This window comes from Populus nigra, chromosome 1 (genome assembly GCF_951802175.1).
Source record: "Populus nigra chromosome 1, ddPopNigr1.1, whole genome shotgun sequence".
NCBI classification, from domain to species: Eukaryota; Viridiplantae; Streptophyta; class Magnoliopsida; order Malpighiales; family Salicaceae; genus Populus; species Populus nigra.
The window spans coordinates 38,889,167-38,915,810 of NC_084852.1; the positions used below are offsets into that span (position 1 = coordinate 38,889,167).

Consider the following 26,644-nt stretch of genomic DNA (forward strand, 5'->3'; position numbering starts at 1 on the left):
CACATTCAGTTTGTAATGAATATTATTTAACTTTATTTTTTTTATGTTGAATAAAAATTTTATTTGCATAATTGGTTTTTATTACCATTAATTTATATAATTTTATATTATGTATTCTAAATAATTTTTTAAAAACATATTTAAAAATAATCACTGAGGGTTTTACCGATGGAATATATTCGTCGGCATTTGACAGTAGCTGCCACAGTCACCGACGAATTTACAGACGGATATATTCGGTTGGTATTTCATACTCACCGACAACTTTACCGACGGACTGAATCCGTCGGTATTTGACAGTACCTGCCACAATGACCGACGAATGTACAGATGGATATCTTCGGTCGGTATTTCAAACACTCACCGATAACTCTATCAACGGTATGTATCCGTCGGTATGTCACACTATCACCGACAAAATAAATTCGTCGGTATATTTCAAGCGGGAAACTTTTTTTTTTGGCACTCAATTTCCATCTGTAAAACTATCGGCAAATGTTTTTTTTGTGTTACCGACCGATATAGCAATGGATGGTGGTATTACCGACGAATGGAAAGCCGACGAACGTATTCCGTTGGTGAAGACGTCGGTAAATAAATTACTGACGAACTCTTAATCATATACCGACGGAATATTTTCATCGGTAAAAATGTGAAATCTTGTAGTGATTAGTCCCTTCACCAACTTGATGTCAACAGTGCTCTTCTTCACGGTGATATACATGAAGAAATTTATATATCTCCACCTCTTGGTCTTCAATGATATGTGAAGAATCTAGTGTATCCCCTCGTCGAGACATTATATGGCTTAAACAAGCTTCCCGTCAATATTTATCCAAGTTCTCTACAACTATAAAAGCTGCTAGATTTTTTCAAATCCAAAGTAGATTACTTATTCTCTCTTAAGTGATTTCTACAGTCATTTACGGATACGGATAAAATATTTGGGTGGTTCGAAGTATTTTCTGGGTATTAAAGTCTCTGGGTCAAAGAAAGGTATTTTCATCTCATGACAGAAATATACTTTGGAAATTCTCTAGGAAGATGGATTTTTTAGTGTTAAACTTGTTAGTTTTCCCATGGAAGAAAACATAAAGCTCTTGAGATAAGGTTGAATTGTTTAAAGATCCATCCTAATATAGGCAACGAGGTGGACACCTAATTTACTGAACTATTACCTGGCAGGATATCACTTATTCTATACATGTGTTAAGTAGATTCATGCACGCACCAAGTAAGCCACCCAAGAAAGCTGTCTTGCATGTGTCGCATTATTTGAAAAGCAATTCAGGACAGGGTTTGTTTTTTACTTCTCAAAACGATTCATCTTTGAGAGGATTCAGATTGGGCAGGTTGTCCAGCATGTCATGGATCGACCTCTAGTTATTGTATATTTTATTTTTTTTGGATCTTATCTTATTTCATGGACAAAGGGGCAAAAAACCATATCTTTATCCTTAGCAGAAGCCAAATATAGAGCCATGATAGGTACTTGTTGTGAATTATCTTGGCTTCAAAGATTTGTGAATATTGCGGTAATAAAGCAGCCTTACATATAGCAACCAATTGTGTTTTTCATGAAAGAGCGAGACATATAGAAGTGAATTGTCATTTTATCTGTGGCAAAATACAAACAAGTTGGGAGCTGTTGATATCTACTCTCCATCTTGAGGGGAGATGTTAAAAACGATAAGAAAAATAACAAGATTAGCAGGATCATATTATGTTATGGAAGATCAACTTGAAAAGATCGATGATTGTCATGTATTGATAAAAAATGACAACGCGTACTTAGATGTGATTGTAATAATCATGCCAGCTATTTCAGGAGTAAGGAACAACATTAATTATTTGTTCACAAGTCAACCAGCAGTCTTTTTTTACCCTCTAATAGAATACAATCTATTTATTTTTTCCTGGTTGATATTTCATAATCAGTTGAATCGGTAATGTCAGAAGTAATGAGCTTGTAGTTGATATTTCATATTCAGCAGAATTGGTGATGATGGGAGAAGAATCTTTTTCTAGTTGTCATGCAATGCTGAAGCTCGAATCTGGTAGCAGTGGCAATGACAGGCCATAGCAGTGCTGAAGCTTGAAATCGTCAATTTGCGGTTGTAAGTGATGGAAAGCTGTCTGAACTTCCCTGGATGATTTATTTAAACTCCAAAAGACAACACCTTGTAAATTAATTGCTCTGCTGAGAATGCAAGGTTTGGATTTGAAAGATTCCCGCTACTTGTTTGAGTCCCAATTTTCTTTAGTAATGTGGCCACCAGGTAAAGAGAGGAATTTATAGAATTTCTTTGTGATTTGTTCAAATAAAAAAATCATAACAAGCATACACACAAAAGAAAGAAAGAAAGGTCAGAACATGGGCATCTTGCTACTTGCATCGTTGTGTTACAAGGATTAGAGACAAGGTATCTGCAAGTGGTAAATGATGTCAACGTGAATAGTATAATATTCTTGCTGATGGAGGTTGGGAGTAACCTATGCTCTCAAGCAAACAAATCATTGGCCAGTAATCGAAAACATCTTTAAAGCAATATTTACCAGGAACTTCAACATTTTCTAGCAACAGGCATGCCTAGTTGACCAAGCACTGCTGGATCAAACTGTATATATAATACAAGCTGCAGCATTTAGAATCACAAATCAACTCCTCTCCGAGCACCATTCTTGAATGCTTTACACTCAAGAGCAGCGATATCCTAACCTGAGATTTATCCTGAAACCATGAAAGCAAACCTTCTTACCACCACATTGTGTCTCTTCCCGCACACAATGAACCCTGAAACACTTCCAATCGTCTCTTAACTTTGATAAAGAGGCATGGAAAATATTTTCTCATTCAACCAGGAAAAACAAATTCTCTTTATTTTGCATCCAAAAAGCAAATCTTAACTCAAATTTAGTTTTTTCATTTATACTTTAGAGTCCTTCGGCTCGTTGTTAAGCCGTTTTACTATCCCACCTGATTCCGCTTTTGAACCCGGGATCTTCTCCTTTATAACAGACAGTTACCATTGAACTAAATCCGGTGGTTAAACAAACATCAAATTACAACAGAAAGAAAAGAGCCGGTTGACAATGACAGAAGGTTTGGTGACCTTCTTACTCAGTAAGCTTGCAGATTTTATCCAAGAAGAGGAGCGACTATTGACAGGTGTTAAGGCAGAAGCTGAGTACATCAGGGATGAACTAGAGTTCATGCTGGTCTTTCTAAGAGCTGCAGATGCGATGGAAGAGAAAGATGATGGACTTAAAGTGTTAGTGCAGAAAGTGAGAGATGTTGTGTATGACATGGAAGATACTCTTGATCATTTCAGGCTGCGTCTCACACATGATCATGGGGATAAGTTCTGTTCTTCTGTTCAAACAATTTCCAATTCCATCATCACTTTAAAAGCTCGGCATCAAATTGCTTCAAAAATCCAAGCACTCAAAAGCCGAGTTATAAATATCTCAGAGGCACATCGGAGATATTTAATCAGGAACAACATAACGGAGCCAGGCTCGAGCTCCAGCCACACACCAAGGGTGGCCAGGCAAGGAAATATAGTTGAAGAAGCAAATATAGTTGGCATTGAAAAGCCCAAAAAGCATCTTATTGCGTGGCTTGTCAGAGGCAGATCCGAACGTGAAGTGATATCAGTGGTTGGAATGGGTGGTTTGGGTAAAACCACATTGGTGAGAAAAGTTTATCATGATGCAGATGTAAAGAAACACTTTCAATTCAGGGTTTGGATCACCCTCTCTCCATCTTTCAAGGAAGAGGACCTTCTAAAAGATATAATTCAACAGCTCTTCCGTGTGCTCCAGAAAACTGTTCCCCAAGGAGTGGACAACATGGACAATGATAAGCTAAAGACGGTAATCAATAGATTCCTTCAGCAAAAAAGGTATCTCATTGTGTTAGATGATGTGTGGCATACTGATGCCTGGGATGCTTTTGAACCTGTGTTCCCAAACAACAGTCGTGGTAGCCATATATTGCTGACAACGCGAAAAACTGAAGTAGCCCTTACTGCCTGCATAGAATTCCCAGATAAAGTGTACAATTTGGATCCATTATCTCCAGAAGAGTCTTGGACTTTGTTTTGCAAGAAGGTATTTCAAAACAACGACTGCCCAACACATTTGAAGAACGTTTCAGAAAGAATTCTGGGAAGATGTGAAGGACTGCCGCTTGCTATTGAGGCTATGAGTGGTGTTCTAGCGACGAGGGACCGGAGTAAAATAGACGAATGGGAAATGGTGTGCCTTAGTCTTGGTGCTGGATTCGAAGACAACAACAGAATGAGGAATGCGTTGAAGATACTATCACTCAGTTACTATGATTTACCTTATTATCTCAAATCATGTTTGTTGTACTTCAGCATGTTCCCTGAGGGCATACCGATTCAGCGTATGAGACTTATTCGATTGTGGATAGCAGAAGGGTTTGTGAAAGGAAGGGAGGGAATGACATTAGAGGAGGTTGCAGAAGATTTTTTGAAAGAGCTCATAAAAAGAAGTTTGGTCCAAGTGGTAGAGGCAACCAGTTATGGGCAAGTTAAAACATGCCGCATCCACGACCTTCTCCGTGAGATACTGATTACGAAGGCAAAAGAGCAAGATTTCGTTGCGATAGCCAAGGAACAGAACATGATTTGGTCTGAAAAGGTCCGCCGTGTATCGATACATAACGACATGCCAAGCATGCAACAAATACATGTTGCATCTCGCCTCCGTTCATTGTTGGTGTTCTGGGGAATAGATTATTTCCCCGGGCCTCCTAAATTTATTTCGCCTTCTCGTTCAAGGCTGCTTACCGTGTTAGATATGGAAGGCACGCCTTTAAAGGAATTTCCAAATGAAGTGGTCAGCCTCATCTTTTTAAAGTATCTAAGTTTGAGGAATACCAAGGTGAATTCCGTTCCAAGCTCAATTAGCAAGCTTCAGAACCTGGAAAGTTTGGATTTGAAGCATGCCCAGGTCACTGAGTTGCCTGTTGACATTCTGAAGCTCCAAAAGCTTCGCCACCTGCTAGTGTATCGCTATGAAACTCAGGAGTCTGATGATCAAATTCGCAACAAACACGGTTTCAAGGCACCAGCTCAGATAGGAAATCTACTTTCAGTACAAAAGCTTTGCTTCCTAGAAGCAGACCAAGGCCAGAAACTTATGTCAGAACTGGGAAGATTGATTCATTTGAGAAGGTTAGGCATTCTAAAGTTCCGGAAGGAAGATGGGAAGGATTTATGTTCCTCTATTGATAAGCTGACAAACCTTCGTGCATTGTCTGTTACTTCAATAACAGAGAGCGAGGTCATTGATCTGGAATACTTGTCTTCTCCTCCTCAATTTCTTCAGCGACTATACTTGACAGGACGTTTAGAGAGGTTACCAGACTGGATACCCTCACTTGATAGTTTGGTCAAGTTGGTTTTAAAATGGAGTCGCTTACGTGAAGATCCGCTGCTATTTCTTCAGAATTTGCCCAATCTGGTGCACCTTGAATTTATACAAGTTTATAGTGGCGAAGCATTGCATTTCAGTAATGAAGGATTCGAAAAGCTTAAGGTTTTGGGTCTAAACAAATTAGAACGGCTCAAATCTATAACCGTGCAGAAGGGAGCATTGCCTTCTCTCCAGAAGCTAGTTGTCCAGGGTTGTAAACTACTGCAGAAGGTGCCCTCTGGAATCAAACACCTCGCTAAGCTCAAAACACTTGATTTTTTTGACATGCCGTATGATTTTGTCAAGAGGCTACGGCCTGATGGAACTGCACAGAGAGCGGGAAGGACTTTTCTCCAAAAGCCAGCTGTCCAATTCATTAAAATATTGCAGATTCTTCCATTTGGTATGCCCAACGTATTCATCAGGAAGCTCCATCCGGATGGAGAAGGTGAAGATTATCATGAGGTTCGAAATGTGCCTGAGATTTACTGCACCTATCAGAAAAATGGCAATTGGGAAATCTACTACAATTATGCAAGACCAAACATTCTTTTGAAAAGGCAACCTGATTGGAAGCCATGATTTACATCTGTAATTTTGTGATAGATGCTAGAGGTTGCATAATTTCCTTAAAGCTATGATATTGCGAAGTTGATTGTAAATTAATGAAAGCATTTTTTTTTAATGAATGTGATCAAACTTTCCTTACAAAAACTATGATGTATATGAAGATACCACAAAAGAGAAGATAGCTCACAACCAACCAAACAAAGCAAAATCATAATCCAAAATAAAAAGGAGTTCCAAGGGCAGGAAATTCTGCGTTTGCAGCTTCGAAGAGATAAATACCATTCGAAACTTGCAGAACTCTGAAATCAGCATAGTGATAAATTTGCATTTTAACACAGATACACACACAGAAAAAACTCTCCTAAATGGAAGCAACAATCCAGATTTTCAATCCTATGATGAAGAGCTATTCTTTTTCAAAATCTAATTAAGGGATTTCAGTAGCTTAGTTTAGGTAGACCAACTAAGCACTTTCTTTGGCTTCCATCTATAGACATATGTGCTTGATGTGCTACTGAAACTGGATAAAGTCTGGGTAGGACAAGAAGAGACAATAGAACACAAGATGAAAAGTAAAGTCCATGACCTGCAGCCTACGCAACAACGCCGACACAAGTAAATTCAACTCTCGGGCTATCTTGTCTAGTCCCATGTGCCACTTGCTCTAGAGGTCAGTACATGGTGTTAGGTTCTGGTGTGGTTATGGAGTTACGTGTGCCCAAGGGCGTAGCCAGGAATTTCTTTTGTCCTGGGCTACAATACAAATATGCATAAATTATTTTTTAAAATTAATTATTAATTTATATATATAAATTTATTAAGTTAACAATAAAGTTTCAATCCAAATACATAACACAAAATATAAATAAAATAAAATTTAAAGTACATAAAATTGAAAATAAAATACACTATCAAAGTTGCACCCTTCGATGTTTTGTAGAATAGAATTCATCTATAATCGTATCCAAATCAATATTTTCAACAAGCTCTCGTTCAATGTAAATCATTATAGAATTCGTTAAGAACCATTCTTCTATTTTTTTGCGAAACACAGTTTTAACATGTTTCATAGCTGAAAATGCTTGCTCTGTAGTGGCAGTGCAGACAAAGTCAAAACAAGACGAATAAACTTGTCAATCAAATGATAGTGCTGTAACTTATTTGTTTCAGCTAATCCTCGACATAATTCAAAAATGGTAGACATTAGGGGTGAGCAAAAAAACCAAAAAACTGAGAAAACCAGAAAAAAAATAACTGAAAAAATTGAATCGTGAAAAAAAACCGATTAAAATTTTGAAAAAACCGACCGGTTTGGTTTCGGTTTTATAAGCCTAAAACCAAAGAAACTGAACCGAACCCAAACTGGAAAAAAACCGAGCCAAACCGGTTTGAACCAGTTTTTGTCCTAAAAAACCGAACCGAACTGAAACTGGTTGGTTTGAACCGGTTTCGGTTCGGTTTAGGTTTTTTTTGAAAAAAAAAATTTGGTTTGGTTACATTTTTTTTTAAACCGAACTAAACCGAAAATGATCACCCATAGTAGATATATTCTGAAAGCTCTTATGATGAATCATATCAATCTGATAATGCTCTAGCTGAGATCTCAAATAATATATATCTTGTTCATTAAAATCTTTAGGATAAAATTTCTCAGCAAGCTTGGAAATAGCATCAGCTTTAAATGATTTAAAATTGTCTTTGAGTTCTAAAGCAGAGCTAGGTACGATTTATATTTTTTTTATTTGAATTATTTTATAGAATTGAAATTTATTTTTAATTTCATACCCTTTCAATTTTTTAATTTATTAGATTTGATTTTCATTCTTTTGATTACTATTTATTTTATTTGAAATTATTTTTTACGATTTTATCCTCCATTTTTTATTGTTATGTTTTAAAACCTTGGCAAGTTTTTTTTTAATATATATACATATATATATTATTTCTTACTTTAACATTGATCTGGGCTTCTTGATTGAGTTTGAATCTAGGATTTAACGAGTTAAGAATTTGGGACATCAACCTAGATTTAAGAGATTTGTCTGAGTTTATTTTTTTAAGTTCATGTTTTTTTTTTCAGTTTCATCTTTCAACATTTAATTTAAATTGTTTTTTTTAAAGTAAGGGAAAAAACTAAAAAATTAAGTTGTTTTTTTTTAAGTTTACTATGCAAGATAATTGAAATTTTTGTTAAAAATAATTATACAAATAATTTAGTGGTCGACAAAAAATATGATAGGACTCCATTTGCTTTTTGGTCTGTTAAAACCATTAAGTTTAATGGATATTTTATTTCCTAGCTTCTGTTCTTGAAAGTATACTTCTTTAATAACTGTGGATTTTTATGATTTTTTTTTTCTACCTGAGCTATAGCCCTCCTCAGCCCTGTAAATACCTCCGCCCTTGCGTGTGCCTAGATGAGGAGTGAAATAACCCACAAGGAAAAACGAAGGAAACCACTTTAATAAGTTTCAGTTTGAAAACAGCATGCAACTTGCAACTGGTGTGGCAGAAAAACAGGTTTTTATTTTTATCCAAATACTTTTTTTTTTTCAAAGCATTAAAAAATACTCTAGAAATATTATTAAACTAATTCATAGCCTCTAAAAACACAAAAATCTAATCCAAAACCCGCAATCAGCAATCAGCTTAAAATCAAAAATTCTTTCAAGTTCAGGTCTTTTTTTAAATATTTTTAAAGTATAAAAAAAACATTTAATCGTAATCCTTTTTTCAAATGAAATTATATGATACAAAAAATGACTATCTTGGTGGCTAAAATAGTAACCAGCAACAACTTTCTCTATCCATGTTAGAATTTAGTGATTTCCTCTCTCTTTTCCAGTTGAAAAAAATTGAAAAATAATAAAAATAAAATTTTATATCAAAATAAAATGTTTGAAAATTACAAGGATTGATAATCTAATATCTTAAAAAAATGGGGGATAAAAATAAATTTTCACACGGAATCAGAGATCACATGCATGTATAATTTCATGAAATCTTATACACCATCATAACCTAAGTATAATGTGTTTCAGTACATACATGGTCGATAATGCCTCAGATAATATCAATAAAAAAAATATTTCATAGAAGTGCATAATAATAATAATAATAATATGGCCAGGCCAATAATAATTCATTTTGATTTGCAATATCCACTAATACGTAGCTAATTCTTGATTTAACTAAAATACTTTTGAAATCTTATTACCCTAATGATTAAAATAGATGTTTTAATACCTTATTCATATAAAACTAATTATTAGTGCTTGTATTAACTTTTTATTTTTGTAAAACGCTAATTATTAGTAGCTGTATTGAACTTATCTCAATTAAGAAAGAAACTAAAACAATAATATTATTTCTAAGAAATAGGTTAATCCATTTTTCTATTTTATGCCTATTTATGCATGACATAAAACCTTAAATAATATAAAATAAGCTTCTCAATTAATCACCTTTAATCTATAAAGCACTTCTTGAAACTTTATTTTTACTACAAAACTATGAAAATGCTTAAAACTAGTCAATTGAGTCTAATAATTAAAATTTTAAAATAATAAAATCACATAAAATTATTGAATTGGATATTTAGTTTCTTGATTTTATGTGGAATTTTCGGTCATTGTCTTGCATTATCTTTGACTTTTTTAAAAAAAATTAACTTTTTTCTTTGCACTAATAATATGAAAAACAAATAACACCTACTTTTTTCAAGAACTTTCAACTGTATTACTAAGTATAAGTAATAAAAAATAAAAATGATTTTAGATTATAATTTATTATATGTTTACTTGTTAAAATCGCTACTAATTTAAAAACATTTCTTTAAACAAAACATTCATAAAATTTGTATTCATGTCTATATATGTCTATATATTTTTTATTTCCACTCACCAAAAGTATAATTAAAATCTAAAAATGATAAAATTACATAAAATTCAGCAAAGTATTAAGTTAAAATTATTTTGTAAAGGACCCTAGATATAGTCTTACTTTATTTTTGACTTCATTATATATAAAGATTTATACTTTTTTTATTTACAATAACTTTTTATGTGCATTGCAAGAAAGAATAAAGCTTTCTTTCTTTATTTTTTTTGTCTTAAGAAAATATATGAAAATTAATTTATTATAAAAGCATGATTATATTGTTTTAATTTTTAAGCATGCTGTATAAAAAAAAATTATATAACGTCTTATATTATTTTTTAGAAATTCTCGTGATAAATATTTATGGAATTTATATTTTATAAGTTATTAACTATCGAGACAATCCAAAAGAAAATAATAAAAAATATTAAATATTTTACTAACTTTGTTAATTTATGCTTATGATAATTAAAAAAAAATATAAAATCCTTTACAATCTTTGTAAATTTAAGATGATGACAATCTTATTACGGGTAATGATCCCACCTTTTATTCTCATCTTAAGAGTTTTCAGGTCTCTTTTATATATATATATAGCTAATCAGTTTTATAAACTCCATGGCCTTACAACACAATCAGATATCCAATAGTCATCACTAGTTAGTTGGATTCTGCTGTGCTGTGAGTGTTTTTTTTCTTTATTATAGAAAACATATATATTAACATGATGTAAATATTTTTCAAAAAAAAATCTAAGATTCTAGTTATTGAGTTGGATGAAGTTAATAAGTTTAATTAATTTAATAACATGATTAGAAAATAAGATATCAATAACAAATAAATGAGGGAAAGAACAACAATGATTCAATACAAAAAATAAATGCTTTTTAATATTATAAAAATATATTTATACAATATTCATAAAACATCACAATGATTTTATTTGTACACTATTCATAAAACATCTAAGCTCCAATTTTTTTAACCAGAAAAAAAAAAAGTTCAAGAGACATTTATATTCCTAAAGATGTAAGAGAAATTCGATAATCGGATTAAATCTTAATTAATTTAATAATATGATAAAAATATGAGGTAATAACAAAAAAATAATGTTGAATGACTAAATTGAAAAAAAAAGACAAAAAAATTATAATCCTTGTTCACTTGTCAAATTACATTAATAAAATAAAAGAAAAAAAACATTATGTAAGGTTGCACACATTAAAAATCTTTTAAGAAAATCACTTAAAAAAATTAAATCTATATAAAATTAAAAAAAAATATCACAAATGAATCATGTCAACCTCTTTAAAAATTAAACACACTCATTATCATAAAAAATAATTGCAATCTAAAAAGGGCTAAATAAGCACACAAAAAAATCAAAAAGAAGGGGTATTAATTAAATCATATACCAAAAAATCATTTTTTAAAATTCATATAAAATAAGGCATCAATTAAAAAATCATCTTTTTTTAAAGAAAATAATTAGGCTAGGCCCAGCTCCAGGCCCATAAACCCGCACATGCGGGCCTTTTATTTTTTTAAGTTTAATAGGACGGAGGACGCGTCGTCCACCCCAAACATTTTCCAAAAAGAAATGATGCATCGTCCACTAAGCCCAAAATCCGGCCTCTAGTATGGCCGGAAAAACATGATTTTTTTTTATCCAAAAACTTATTTTTGACCCAAAACACATAGGAAATTCCCCAGGAACCTTGTTAAATTATTCCATAACCTCTAAAAACACAAAAAACCCAGTCCAAAACTCACAATCAACCTAAAACCCAAAAATCTTCCCAAGTTCAGATCTTTTTTTAGGTGTTTTCAAGATAAAATAAAAAAAAACATTTAATTGTAATCCCCTCTTCATATGGAACCATACAATACAAAGAACAATCATTTTTGTGGCCAAAATAGTAACCAACAACAACTTTCTCTCTCCACACTGTAATCCAACAACCCCCTCTCTCTCTTCCAACTAGAAAGAGGATTGAAAAATGATGAAAATAAAATTTTATACCAAAATGAAATGTTTAAAAATTACAGGGATCAGTAACCTAATATCTTAAAAAGATGGGGACGAAAATAAACTTCCACAACAAATACCCGTATTTTTCACTTCAGTCCCCTCTCTTTGAATTCAACCCTCCCTCTTTAAAAAATAAGCAATTGGAGATTAATCTGAGCTCAAAATGATTAAATCACGTAAAATAAAAGTTTGAAGATCAAATTAAAAATTAAAAAAATACTACTTCAATCCATAGATTTATTATTTTTCATGAATATATTATTCCTTACGAGTCTCTTCCTTTAATACCCATTTTCAAACGTCCACAAACACAACCATCTGAACTGGTGCCTCCATTAGGCCAATATGTTTCATCTTCAGATCCGCTTTCTGCTTTGAGCCATCTTCAACTTAGCTACTCCTTCAACATCATCCTCAACGACCACATGTTCCTCTCATATATTTACGTGACTATGTCTGTAACCTTCATCATCTAGTTCATAAGAAGGTACGTGCATGGTATTCTATTTTGCAATTCTATCCCTTATCAACGTTTACTCATTACAACATTGCTACTATCATTACATCCAAATGATGATTTCTCAAACGCCAAGAAAAATAAAAAAAAAGCTCATTTCCAAGAAACTGCAATTAAAGTCGAGAATTGCACAGGAGCAACCTGTTTCTCAGGCAATGACTAATGTTGTAATTTTATTAAAAGAAGGGGGGTTGTAGAAAGACTTGGGTGTTCCCCTGCTTAGTTGACCTTCATTTTCATTGACCATTTCAGAGTCTTCTTCTATGTAGATTGGAAAGGAAAACTTACTTATGAGAATTTGTTTTCTTATTCCTGGATCAATTACTTCAGTGCCACTTCAATTACTAGAACCAAAGTAATATTTCACAGTACGAACATCTTTGTAAATCTTATCAAAGTAATACAAAGAGTGCAAGATGAGAGAAGAAAAGAAGAGAATGATTATTCAACAAATGAAAACCTCCTTATTTTCATATTAGTTATGTCCCTTTATATATTATTAGAGGAGGTGGTTACTTCCTTTAGTAACTCCTCTAATAACTTGGACCAGGCTCATCCATCATGGGCGTATCAAGCCTAACCCAATAACCAACATCTCCTACTCGCCTATGAAGGACTGAATCTCTCTAATACATTATACTTCAAACTTGCACAAGAATTTCATACTTGACGAACGGACTGTGCGACCTGAAGCACACAGTGAAAGGAGCTCCAATATATAAATTTAATACAGGCCATATAGGAGACATCAACCTCATAATTAATTATTTCTTAAAGTGTAATAATATACCTCAAGTATTTTTAATTACACATGATTGAATATAATTCAATCCCTCAAGAATTTAATACCAAATCCATCCTTACAATTACAAGTATTCTAAATCATATTAAATCTATTCAAGTGATATGATCCTGGTCGGTGAATACAAGTAACAAGTGTAGAACTAAAATTACTTTTTCTTTCGCTCACATGTTAATCAAATCTGAATTAAATTGCTTTCCTAAGAGTATTCCTTTAACTCGAATCATTTCATGACCATAGGATATACTCTTAAAGTAGCGATCATTAATACATCACCTCATGATATAGTCAAAAGTCATAAAGGGTAAGATTTTGAGATCTTAGATATGATCTTCAAGGCTCACATAATAAAGAAGCAGGGATCCATTCTTTGTTCTTGTAATGGTCGCTAGCACATGTAGTATAAAATATATGCTATAATGGAGCTTACTCTTTTCTTTTCTTAAAATAAAAAGTGTATGTCGTTACTCTCCATGTTAAAGGAAATACACTATACGAGTCTTAGTCTTGTTGCTAAAAACATAGACTTCAAATCAGAAATTCTCAATTGCTTATTTTTTATTAGTGGCAGATGAATAATTTCATACTCAACTTCAATCATAATAGACACATGAATGGTGGGAATTCATTCATGCCAATTTTTTTTATTTAAGAACCTCATCTTGGTACCAGCCAGACTTTTTTAATAATCATTTTGAGTTAAAATTGCTCCCACTGCGCCCAAGTCGCTTATTGAGCATTAAAACTCAAATAGTCTCATCTCTACTCACCTTACAAATGCTAGAGATGATTGCTCATGTGAGTAAGCCAATCTAAGTCTATCGACATACTTCAACAAATTGTACTATACGATGCTCAATATAATCCATGAAACAAATAATGGATAAAATGATATTCTAATGGCATTTATTCATTACTCAATCACTATAAGCTTTTGTATTATCCTTAAAACTAATTATATTACTAATTACATTCTACATAAGCCAAGGGATCTCATATGTCTAACAAATGCATCCCTTGCTATTAGTTTTGTGAGTGGATCTGCAACCATAGAATTTGTAAAAATGTGTTTTAGGATCACATCTTGTTCAATAATTGCTTCTCTAATGTAGTGATATCTCATCTTGATGTGTTTAGTCTTTCCATGGTATTTTGGATCTTTGGCCACAGCTATTGCAGTAGTGTTATCACAGTATATTGTCACTGGGTCTAATTCTGATTTGTCAATTTTCAAATGATACAGGAAATTTTTTAACCAAATAGCATCTTGTGTTGTTGCGGAACAAGCTACGTACTCGGCCTTCATGGTAAATAAGGCTATGCAGGATTGTTTCTTGCTCCTCCATAGTATTGCACTATCATTAAGCAAGAAAGCACATTCTGAAGTTGATTTGGATTGGTCGACATCTCCTCCCCAATCAGTATCAAAGTAATCAATCAATCGTAAATCTTTCTTTCTTTGGCAACATAGAATGTCATTAAGCAAGAAAGCACATCCTGAAGTTGATTTGGATTGGTCGACATCTCCTCCCAATCAGCATCAGAGTAATCAATCAATCGTAAATCTTTCTTTTCTTAGTAACATAGCATGTAATTTGAAGTTCTTTTCAGATATCGTAGAATCCTTTTGACTTCCATCCAGTGTTTCTGACCAGGGTTTGATAACCAATCCAACAACATAACATATATCAGGATGTGTGCACATCATTGCATACATCAAACTACCGACAGCACTGGCATAAGGTACTCTGGACATTTTCTCCTTTTCTTTTAGAGTCTTGGGACACATATCACAGCTTAGTCTCAAACTTTTATCAACAAGGGTGTCCATTGGCTTGCTATCTTGTATGTGATAGCGCTCTAACATCTTTTTGATGTAAGTCTTTTAAGTGAAACCCAAAAGCTTTTTAGAGCGATCTTTTATAATTTTCACACCAAAAACATAGCTGGCCTCACCCATGTCTTTCATTTCAAAGTTTGATGATAACCATTTTTTTAGTAGTATCAATCATTTCTTTGTTATTTCCAGCTATTAAGATGTCATCAACATATAAGGACAATATTATAAAACTACTGTTAAAATGTTTTAAATACACGCAATGATCTTCTTCCATCATTGTAAAACCATCCTTAAGGATAGCTTAATGAAACTTGACGTTCCATTGTCTAGAGGCTTGCTTAAGACCATATATGGATCTTTTAAACTTGCAAACTTTGTGCTCTTGTCCTTGAGTCTCGAATCCTAAAGGCTGATCCATATAGATCTCCTTATTTAGTTCTCTATTGAGAAACGCAGTTCTAACATTCATTTGGTATAACTCCAGGTCCATATATGTGACTATAGCTAAAATGAGGTGAACTGAAGTAATCCTTAATACTGGTGAGAATGTATCTTCATAATCAATTTCTTCTTTTTGAGTGTAGCCTTTCGCTACTAGCCGAGCCTTATAACGTTCTATTGACCCATCCATCTTACGTTTAATTTTAAGAACCCATTTATTTTTAATGGATCTTTGTCCTGACGGTAAATTGACACGACCAAAAGATTGATGTCTTCTCCCAAGTGCAGGAGTGTCGAAGTAATAAATAACCCGGCAAGACCGGGGTCGAACCACAGGGAGGTTACTTGTATAAATTATAAGCAACAATAATACAACAACAATAGTAACAACAACAACAATAATGATGATGATGATGATAATAGTGAAGAAGAAGAGGAAGAAGTCGATGAGAACTTTGAGATGGAAGATTAACGTAAGGATTAAACAATGATAACAACAAATGTCAAGGTTAGAGGATCCACTAATGGTACATCAAACAAGTATAGTATAAACTCTTATTATTCAACTGGAAACCACACACAAAGGAGGTTCCAATCGGATTATAAATTGTTAACATGATTACATTAGTTATCTTATTCGAATAATGCTAATACTTGTAAATGTTTTCAGGCATTCATGATTATAACTTATGTTAACAACAAATCAAGTTCCTTTCATAGCTCAGGTGTCGGTTATACCATACAGTATGGGCTATGAAAGTGCCAAGTATTTGTTGTACCAAGTGTTATACAACATAAATCTAGATTAACCATTTAACAAGCAAAGTATTAAAAGTGAATAAGATAACAAATATATAGCATGTTAGTATCCAACATTAAAGTCCATGTTAAGTTTATATTATACTTATTCTTACACCATTAGTGTACCCTTTTCACCTTGACATAATTAACTTAGCAACACATAATGAAAGAAAGAAACATAAATAAACAAGGAAAGGAAATGAAAAGCATAAGCAAGAAATTAATATAAGCAAAACTTAAGCATTACAAAATATAAAGAGAGAGCAAGAGCATGATCTTGATCTGAAAACCAAGATGCCTAAATACATGGCAAATGCCTCCTTTTATAGGCCAAAATTCAGAACTATTGATTTGTTGACTAATTGATGAGTGGGTGGCCACATCTTGACTTGGTGACAATTCTTATCTTCTTGTCTGCCAAAAACGTCATTGATGACGTCATAATTTGAACAAACTTGAATCATGAAAGTTCTAGGAAATTGTCTCATCTTTCCAGGGTAAAAAGTTGAGATCATTTGGACTTCTAGAACTCGAGATATGGGCTAAACACTGAACAGTGTCTGGGCTGCAGGACAGATTCGGACTTCTTCTTTGTTGCTACAATTTGGACTTGAAAACGGCCTTGTTAAATCTTGGGCTCCACATGAAAGTTGTAGGCCTATGTCTTAGCTTTCCATCCATATAAAATGGACCTAAATCCAAGATCTACAGCTCCAGATATGACCTAATTACCGAACTGTGTTCCAATTTGGACTGCACCAGCATCTCTTTGGCCATCTTTTTGTCCTTTCAATTTCAGTACTTCAACTCATCAATCAATTCTTTCATTTATGTGATAGGCCTGCATTTAAGATTAACATTTACCATAAATTAAAGGTATCTTATGTAATTAGATATGTTATTATAAAACATGCTTTAGTTAAGGAGTTATTGATACTTCAAGTGCAAAATGATGATATAAAACCTTGATAAAAATGCACTTTTAAGTACTAATCACACCCCCCCCAACCAGCTTATTACTAGTCCCTAGTAATTAAAGCGTTAAAATAGAAAAAAAATTTGCAAATTCCACAAAGCAAGGCATTCATCATTCAACTTCCATTAATCTATCCAGATAAACAAACTCTCATTAAATTTTGTATATCTGCTCAATATCTCTTAAACAAAATATTAATAAACCTTCCTTGTTATGTGCTCAATGTATGAAACATAGATGATGGGGCTTTTATTGGAAGAAAACAATATTTTGTTCTAATGTTTAAGGTTAACTTCCTTGGGTTGGGATTATTTATTTTATTTTTTTTAATGTCTATACATATAACATAAAACACAATGCATCTTTAACCCATGTAACGAGCTTTCGGCTAATGACTCCCAGACCAGTTGATCTTAGGGCATTAGGTGTTGAGACACCCCTACGAGCTTAGTAACTCGGGTTGCAGATACTGATACGTAGATAGTGCAATGTTTGATTCCCTTAAGCTTTTCTCCTTAACCCATGTAACAAGCTTTGGGCCAATAGCTCCCAAGTCAGTTGACTTTAGGGTATTAGGTGTTAAAACACCCCTTCGGGCTTAATTGCTTAGGTTAGGGAGGCTACGAAATCAAACTTATCTACGTTTTTATTATCATCATTTTTTTATTTTTTATTTTCCTCTCTTTTTTTTTTGTTTTTTGTTTTTTGTTTTTTTTTTTTGGAAATTATAGACTATCCCTATCCCTTAGTTGTTACCTTTAACAAAAGAACATAAATAATGTAATAATCCAATGTGCAACCCACAATCATATGTTAAAGTGTGTGTGTGAAATTGAAGGTTTAAGAATATTTGTTAAATGAGTATATGAGCAGAACCAAGTGATAACAATGCGAGAGTTTGTAAACCTGAATATTTCTAGAAGTATTCTAATAGGCCTTGTTATGAATATTGCAAATAACCATTAGAAAATGTTTACTAAAATGCGTCTCAAGAGTCATTCCCCCTTACTCTGCCATCCTAGTAATAACAGTTTTGCCAAATGGTTTTTAAAACAAAAACAGTTAGTTGGTTAGTTTTTTTTAAAAAAAATATTACTACCCTCTCCCCTCAACCAAAACGAGACATTGTCCTCAATGTCCTAAGGTAGAAAGATAGAGTATAGAAGACATTACCTGAAACAACGAACACTGACAATCCTGAAACACACTTAAACAAATATAAGAGATAACAAAACAAAAAGATATTATGCTATTAATAAAACCAAAAGACATAAATTTTTACAAACTAAGACTCAAATCGTAGTTGTGATTGTGGCTCACATCTTCCCTTGGTTTTACGTCCAAGAACGGCTTAAACGCCCTCTATAGGTCGGGGATAGGCTTCCCATCCAGTTTTCTTAAAAGCTGGCAAACAGGGTCTTTTACAGTCAGATTCCCAAGACTAAGTCGATCACGTTCTTTATGGAAATGGGGTCCTAAGTCTTGAAATGCACAATGCACATCTCCACCAGGATATGTCTTCAAAGTCAATAGAAGATTATCTAAAGATTCCTTATGTTTTGAAATAAATCCTGACTTTTAACAATTTTCACAAGCTTTGCAGAATGTATGCGTGTCCTTAAACATGGTGGGCCAATAAAATCCATTTTGAAAGATTTTCGCAATGGTCTTTTTTGACAAGAAATGACTCCCACATGCTTCAGAATGACAAAATTTAATGACATTACTTACCTCATTGTCAGGAATGCATCTTCGAAATATTTGATCAGGACAATATTCGAATAAGTAAGGGTCATCCCAATTAAATTTCTTCACTTCGTTCAGAAACTCATCTTTGTCTTCGGTACTCCAATGAGTTGGCAAATCTCCTGAGGCAAGGAAATTGATATTTTTAGCAAACCAAGGCATTGAACTAAGAGAAAGTAAGGATTTATCAGGAAAGTAATCATCGGTTGGTGTGATGTCAGATATCGAATCTGTTGTCACTCTTGACAAAAGATTCACATCAACATTTTCAATGCCTTTTTCATCCGTGATTTCTTCCTGAGAATAAGTCATTTGCAAATCTTCAAATTCATCAAACTCAGTATTACTCAAAGTATATTCAAATTGATCATAAACCAATTCTTCAATAAAATCTACTTCTTGTAAATCATTATCATCTCGAGGTTGCTTGCAAATATTGAAAATATTCATCTCCAATGTCATGTTCCCAAATGATAGCTTCATCAGTCCATTCCTACAATTAATCAATGCATTAGAGGTTGCAAGAAATGGACGCCCTAAAATAACAGGAAATGAATTGCATGCTTCAACAGGTTGTGTGTCCAAGACAATAAAATCCACAGGATAAATGAACTTGTCGACTTGTACTAACACATCTTCAACTATTCCTCTAGGCACTTTTACAGATCTATCGGCAAGTAAAAGAGTTACAGAAGTTGGTTTTAACTCACCTAGATTGAGACTTTGAAAAACTGAATATGGAAGTAAATTCACACTAGCTCCAAGATCAAGTAAGGCTCTTTCAATTTTATATTCTCCAATAAAGCAAGAAATTGTAGGACAACCAGGGTCTTTATATTTCAAAGCATTATTGTTCTGAAGAATGGCACTTACTTGTTCGGCTAAAAAGGCTTTCTTTTTCACATTCAGTTTTCTCTTCACAGTGCACAGATCTTTCAAAAATTTAGCATAAGAAGGAACTTGTTTGATAGCATCCAGCAAAGGTATATTGATCCTTACCTGTTTGAAGGTTTCAAAGATTTCAGAGTTGTGATTGACTTTCCTTTGTTTCGTCATGGCATGAGGAAATGGAAGTGCTGGCGGAGAATCAGTCTTTTCTTTGCAATGATCAGATTCAACCCCTTCCTTACCCTCAGAGATTGATTCATCATCATTCTCACAAGGTTCAAGAGTGGGTTTTTCAATAACCTTACTACTGCGAAGAGTGATGACTGATTTGACGTGATCCATGTGTTGGCTTCCCGAACTACCTGCATTCAAATTGTATTGCCCCTTTGGATTTTGTTGTGGTTGAGAAGGAAATTTACCTTTCTCTTGGAAACTGAGAACAGATGTCAATTTTGCAAGAGTATCTTTAAAATCTGTCATGCTTTGAGCAAGTTGAGTGTTAATTGCCTCTTGCTTTTCCATAAATGCATACAATGTTTCCTCAAGATTTCTTCTAGGAGGTGGAGCATAAGGAGGTGCATATCCATGAGGATTTTGGAAATTATGATGTGCTTGAAACGGTGGCTGTGAAGTTTGAGCATTATTGTTCTCACTCTTCCAACTGAAATTTGGATGATTTCTCCAACCAGGGTTATATGTTTGCGAATATGGGTTATGGTTGGGCCTTTGAAAACTGTTTAATGCATGGGCTTGTTTATGGAGACATTCTTTAAAAGAAGGCAAGGTTGGACAGTCATTGGTTGAATGCTCGTTGGTTTCACAGATTTGACATGCAATGTCTTGAACGGATTTTAATTGACCACTCTTTTTCAATTCTAGTGCTTCGACTTTTTTAGCTAAAGATGCAAACTTGGCTTGGAGGTCATGATCATCCCTAAGGTTGTACATACCCCCACTAGATGTATGAGGTTGGGTTTTACTTGGTGCCTCATAAGTTCCTGTAGTGTCCCAATTTTGCGCATTTTCAGCTAGCAAGTCTAGGTATTCCATTGCTTCATTAGGGTCTTTATCCTCAAAAGTTCCATTGCACATCAATTCAACCATTTGCCTATCTCTAGGAGTTAACCCTTCATAAAAATATGAAACTAATCTCCATGTTTCAAAACCATGATGGGGGCAAGTATTAAGTAAGTCTCGATACCTATCCCAACATTGGTAAAATGTTTCTCCTGGTTTTTGAGAAAAAGTAATGATTTGTCTTTTGAAAGAGTTTGTTCTGTGGGATGGAAAAAACTTCTTTAAAAATTATTGTTGCATTTCATCCCAAGCACGAATGGATCCAGGTCTCAAATTTTGTAGCCATGTTTTAGCTTTATCTTTTAATGAAAAAGGAAAAAGCTTCAATCTAATGGTGTTCATGCTACAATTTGAGTCATTATACGTGTTGCAAACCTCCTCAAATTCCCTTAAATGCAAGTATGGATTTTCTAAATCTAAGCCATGAAAAGATGGTAAAAGTTGAATAATGCCTGTCTTAAAATTAAAATGAGATGCATCAGGAGGAAAAACTATGCATGAGGGTGCACTTGTTCTTGTGGGATTCATGTGGTCTCTAAGAGTTCTAACCCGAATATTCTCATTATTTTCATTATGAAGTGATTGGTTATCTTCTTCGGCCATATTTTCTGAAAATGATGAGGATACCCTACAAAGTCTACCACTTAATGTACGTGACCACACTCTCATGCACGTGTAAGAAGAGAATAAAAGAAAGAAGAAAACAAAAGAAAGAGAAACAAAACAAAAGAAACAAAGTTAGATACAAGAAAAGAGATAAGAGATAAGAGAAAATAAAGTAAATACTATAATTTGTACAAGAATTTACCTCCCCGGCAACGGCGCCAAAAACTTGACACGACCAAAAGATTGATGTCTTCTCCCAAGTGCAGGAGTGTCGAAGTAATAAATAACCCGGCAAGACCGGGGTCGAACCACAGGGAGGTTACTTGTATAAATTATAAGCAACAATAATACAACAACAATAGTAACAACAACAACAATAATGATGATGATGATGATAATAGTGAAGAAGAAGAGGAAGAAGTCGATGAGAACTTTGAGATGGAAGATTAACGTAAGGATTAAACAATGATAACAACAAATGTCAAGGTTAGAGGATCCACTAATGGTACATCAAACAAGTATAGTATAAACTCTTATTATTCAACTGGAAACCACACACAAAGGAGGTTCCAATCGGATTATAAATTGTTAACATGATTACATTAGTTATCTTATTCGAATAATGCTAATACTTGTAAATGTTTTCAGGCATTCATGATTATAACTTATGTTAACAACAAATCAAGTTCCTTTCATAGCTCAGGTGTCGGTTATACCATACAGTATGGGCTATGAAAGTGCCAAGTATTTGTTGTACCAAGTGTTATACAACATAAATCTAGATTAACCATTTAACAAGCAAAGTATTAAAAGTGAATAAGATAACAAATATATAGCATGTTAGTATCCAACATTAAAGTCCATGTTAAGTTTATATTATACTTATTCTTACACCATTAGTGTACCCTTTTCACCTTGACATAATTAACTTAGCAACACATAATGAAAGAAAGAAACATAAATAAACAAGGAAAGGAAATGAAAAGCATAAGCAAGAAATTAATATAAGCAAAACTTAAGCATTACAAAATATAAAGAGAGAGCAAGAGCATGATCTTGATCTGAAAACCAAGATGCCTAAATACATGGCAAATGCCTCCTTTTATAGGCCAAAATTCAGAACTATTGATTTGTTGACTAATTGATGAGTGGGTGGCCACATCTTGACTTGGTGACAATTCTTATCTTCTTGTCTGCCAAAAACGTCATTGATGACGTCATAATTTGAACAAACTTGAATCATGAAAGTTCTAGGAAATTGTCTCATCTTTCCAGGGTAAAAAGTTGAGATCATTTGGACTTCTAGAACTCGAGATATGGGCTAAACACTGAACAGTGTCTGGGCTGCAGGACAGATTCGGACTTCTTCTTTGTTGCTACAATTTGGACTTGAAAACGGCCTTGTTAAATCTTGGGCTCTACATGAAAGTTGTAGGCCTATGTCTTAGCTTTCCATCCATATAAAATGGACCTAAATCCAAGATCTACAGCTCCAGATATGACCTAATTACCGAACTGTGTTCCAATTTGGACTGCACCAGCATCTCTTTGGCCATCTTTTTGTCCTTTCAATTTCAGTACTTCAACTCATCAATCAATTCTTTCATTTATGTGATAGGCCTGCATTTAAGATTAACATTTACCATAAATTAAAGGTATCTTATGTAATTAGATATGTTATTATAAAACATGCTTTAGTTAAGGAGTTATTGATACTTCAAGTGCAAAATGATGATATAAAACCTTGATAAAAATGCACTTTTAAGTACTAATCACACCCCCCCCAACCAGCTTATTACTAGTCCCTAGTAATTAAAGCGTTAAAATAGAAAAAAAATTTGCAAATTCCACAAAGCAAGGCATTCATCATTCAACTTCCATTAATCTATCCAGATAAACAAACTCTCATTAAATTTTGTATATCTGCTCAATATCTCTTAAACAAAATATTAATAAACCTTCCTTGTTATGTGCTCAATGTATGAAACATAGATGATGGGGCTTTTATTGGAAGAAAACAATATTTTGTTCTAATGTTTAAGGTTAACTTCCTTGGGTTGGGATTATTTATTTTATTTTTTTTAATGTCTATACATATAACATAAAACACAATGCATCTTTAACCCATGTAACGAGCTTTCGGCTAATGACTCCCAGACCAGTTGATCTTAGGGCATTAGGTGTTGAGACACCCCTACGAGCTTAGTAACTCGGGTTGCAGATACTGATACGTAGATAGTGCAATGTTTGATTCCCTTAAGCTTTTCTCCTTAACCCATGTAACAAGCTTTGGGCCAATAGCTCCCAAGTCAGTTGACTTTAGGGTATTAGGTGTTAAAACACCCCTTCGGGCTTAATTGCTTAGGTTAGGGAGGCTACGAAATCAAACTTATCTACGTTTTTATTATCATCATTTTTTTATTTTTTATTTTCCTCTCTTTTTTTTTTGTTTTTTGTTTTTTGTTTTTTTTTTTTGGAAATTATAGACTATCCCTATCCCTTAGTTGTTACCTTTAACAAAAGAACATAAATAATGTAATAATCCAATGTGCAACCCACAATCATATGTTAAAGTGTGTGTGTGAAATTGAAGGTTTAAGAATATTTGTTAAATGAGTATATGAGCAGAACCAAGTGATAACAATGCGAGAGTTTGTAAACCTGAATATTTCTAGAAGTATTCTAATAGGCCTTGTTATGAATATTGCAAATAACCATTAGAAAATGTTTACTAAAATGCGTCTCAAGAGTCATTCCCCCTTACTCTGCCATCCTAGTAATAACAGTTTTGCCAAATGGTTTTTAAAACAAAAACAGTTAGTTGGTTAGTTTTTTTAAAAAAAAATATTACTACCCTCTCCCCTCAACCAAAACGAGACATTGTCCTCAATGTCCTAAGGTAGAAAGATAGAGTATAGAAGACATTACCTGAAACAACGAACACTGACAATCCTGAAACACACTTAAACAAATATAAGAGATAACAAAACAAAAAGATATTATGCTATTAATAAAACCAAAAGACATAAATTTTTACAAACTAAGACTCAAATCGTAGTTGTGATTGTGGCTCACATCTTCCCTTGGTTTTACGTCCAAGAACGGCTTAAACGCCCTCTATAGGTCGGGGATAGGCTTCCCATCCAGTTTTCTTAAAAGCTGGCAAACAGGGTCTTTTACAGTCAGATTCCCAAGACTAAGTCGATCACGTTCTTTATGGAAATGGGGTCCTAAGTCTTGAAATGCACAATGCACATCTCCACCAGGATATGTCTTCAAAGTCAATAGAAGATTATCTAAAGATTCCTTATGTTTTGAAATAAATCCTGACTTTTAACAATTTTCACAAGCTTTGCAGAATGTATGCGTGTCCTTAAACATGGTGGGCCAATAAAATCCATTTTGAAAGATTTTCGCAATGGTCTTTTTTGACAAGAAATGACTCCCACATGCTTCAGAATGACAAAATTTAATGACATTACTTACCTCATTGTCAGGAATGCATCTTCGAAATATTTGATCAGGACAATATTCGAATAAGTAAGGGTCATCCCAATTAAATTTCTTCACTTCGTTCAGAAACTCATCTTTGTCTTCGGTACTCCAATGAGTTGGCAAATCTCCTGAGGCAAGGAAATTGATATTTTTAGCAAACCAAGGCATTGAACTAAGAGAAAGTAAGGATTTATCAGGAAAGTAATCATCGGTTGGTGTGATGTCAGATATCGAATCTGTTGTCACTCTTGACAAAAGATTCACATCAACATTTTCAATGCCTTTTTCATCCGTGATTTCTTCCTGAGAATAAGTCATTTGCAAATCTTCAAATTCATCAAACTCAGTATTACTCAAAGTATATTCAAATTGATCATAAACCAATTCTTCAATAAAATCTACTTCTTGTAAATCATTATCATCTCGAGGTTGCTTGCAAATATTGAAAATATTCATCTCCAATGTCATGTTCCCAAATGATAGCTTCATCAGTCCATTCCTACAATTAATCAATGCATTAGAGGTTGCAAGAAATGGACGCCCTAAAATAACAGGAAATGAATTGCATGCTTCAACAGGTTGTGTGTCCAAGACAATAAAATCCACAGGATAAATGAACTTGTCGACTTGTACTAACACATCTTCAACTATTCCTCTAGGCACTTTTACAGATCTATCGGCAAGTAAAAGAGTTACAGAAGTTGGTTTTAACTCACCTAGATTGAGACTTTGAAAAACTGAATATGGAAGTAAATTCACACTAGCTCCAAGATCAAGTAAGGCTCTTTCAATTTTATATTCTCCAATAAAGCAAGAAATTGTAGGACAACCAGGGTCTTTATATTTCAAAGCATTATTGTTCTGAAGAATGGCACTTACTTGTTCGGCTAAAAAGGCTTTCTTTTTCACATTCAGTTTTCTCTTCACAGTGCACAGATCTTTCAAAAATTTAGCATAAGAAGGAACTTGTTTGATAGCATCCAGCAAAGGTATATTGATCCTTACCTGTTTGAAGGTTTCAAAGATTTCAGAGTTGTGATTGACTTTCCTTTGTTTCGTCATGGCATGAGGAAATGGAAGTGCTGGCGGAGAATCAGTCTTTTCTTTGCAATGATCAGATTCAACCCCTTCCTTACCCTCAGAGATTGATTCATCATCATTCTCACAAGGTTCAAGAGTGGGTTTTTCAATAACCTTACTACTGCGAAGAGTGATGACTGATTTGACGTGATCCATGTGTTGGCTTCCCGAACTACCTGCATTCAAATTGTATTGCCCCTTTGGATTTTGTTGTGGTTGAGAAGGAAATTTACCTTTCTCTTGGAAACTGAGAACAGATGTCAATTTTGCAAGAGTATCTTTAAAATCTGTCATGCTTTGAGCAAGTTGAGTGTTAATTGCCTCTTGCTTTTCCATAAATGCATACAATGTTTCCTCAAGATTTCTTCTAGGAGGTGGAGCATAAGGAGGTGCATATCCATGAGGATTTTGGAAATTATGATGTGCTTGAAACGGTGGCTGTGAAGTTT

At 33.7% G+C, this 26,644-nt stretch overlaps 1 protein-coding gene across 1 annotated transcript; it reads left to right on the forward strand.

The window, feature by feature from the left end:
• Window positions 1-2,590: 2,590 nt before the first annotated feature.
• LOC133685781 (disease resistance protein RPM1-like) lies at window positions 2,591-6,128 on the forward strand. Its single transcript, XM_062106929.1, has one exon. It carries the CDS (start codon window positions 3,094-3,096, stop codon window positions 6,025-6,027), a length of 2,934 nt encoding a protein of 977 aa, XP_061962913.1. The 5' UTR covers window positions 2,591-3,093; the 3' UTR covers window positions 6,028-6,128.
• Window positions 6,129-26,644: the final 20,516 nt, after the last annotated feature.

Coding starts and splice junctions, on each gene's coding strand:
- LOC133685781 (XM_062106929.1), top strand. CDS start 3,094: ATGACAGAAGGTTTGGTGACCTTCTTACTCAGTAAGCTTGCAGATTTT.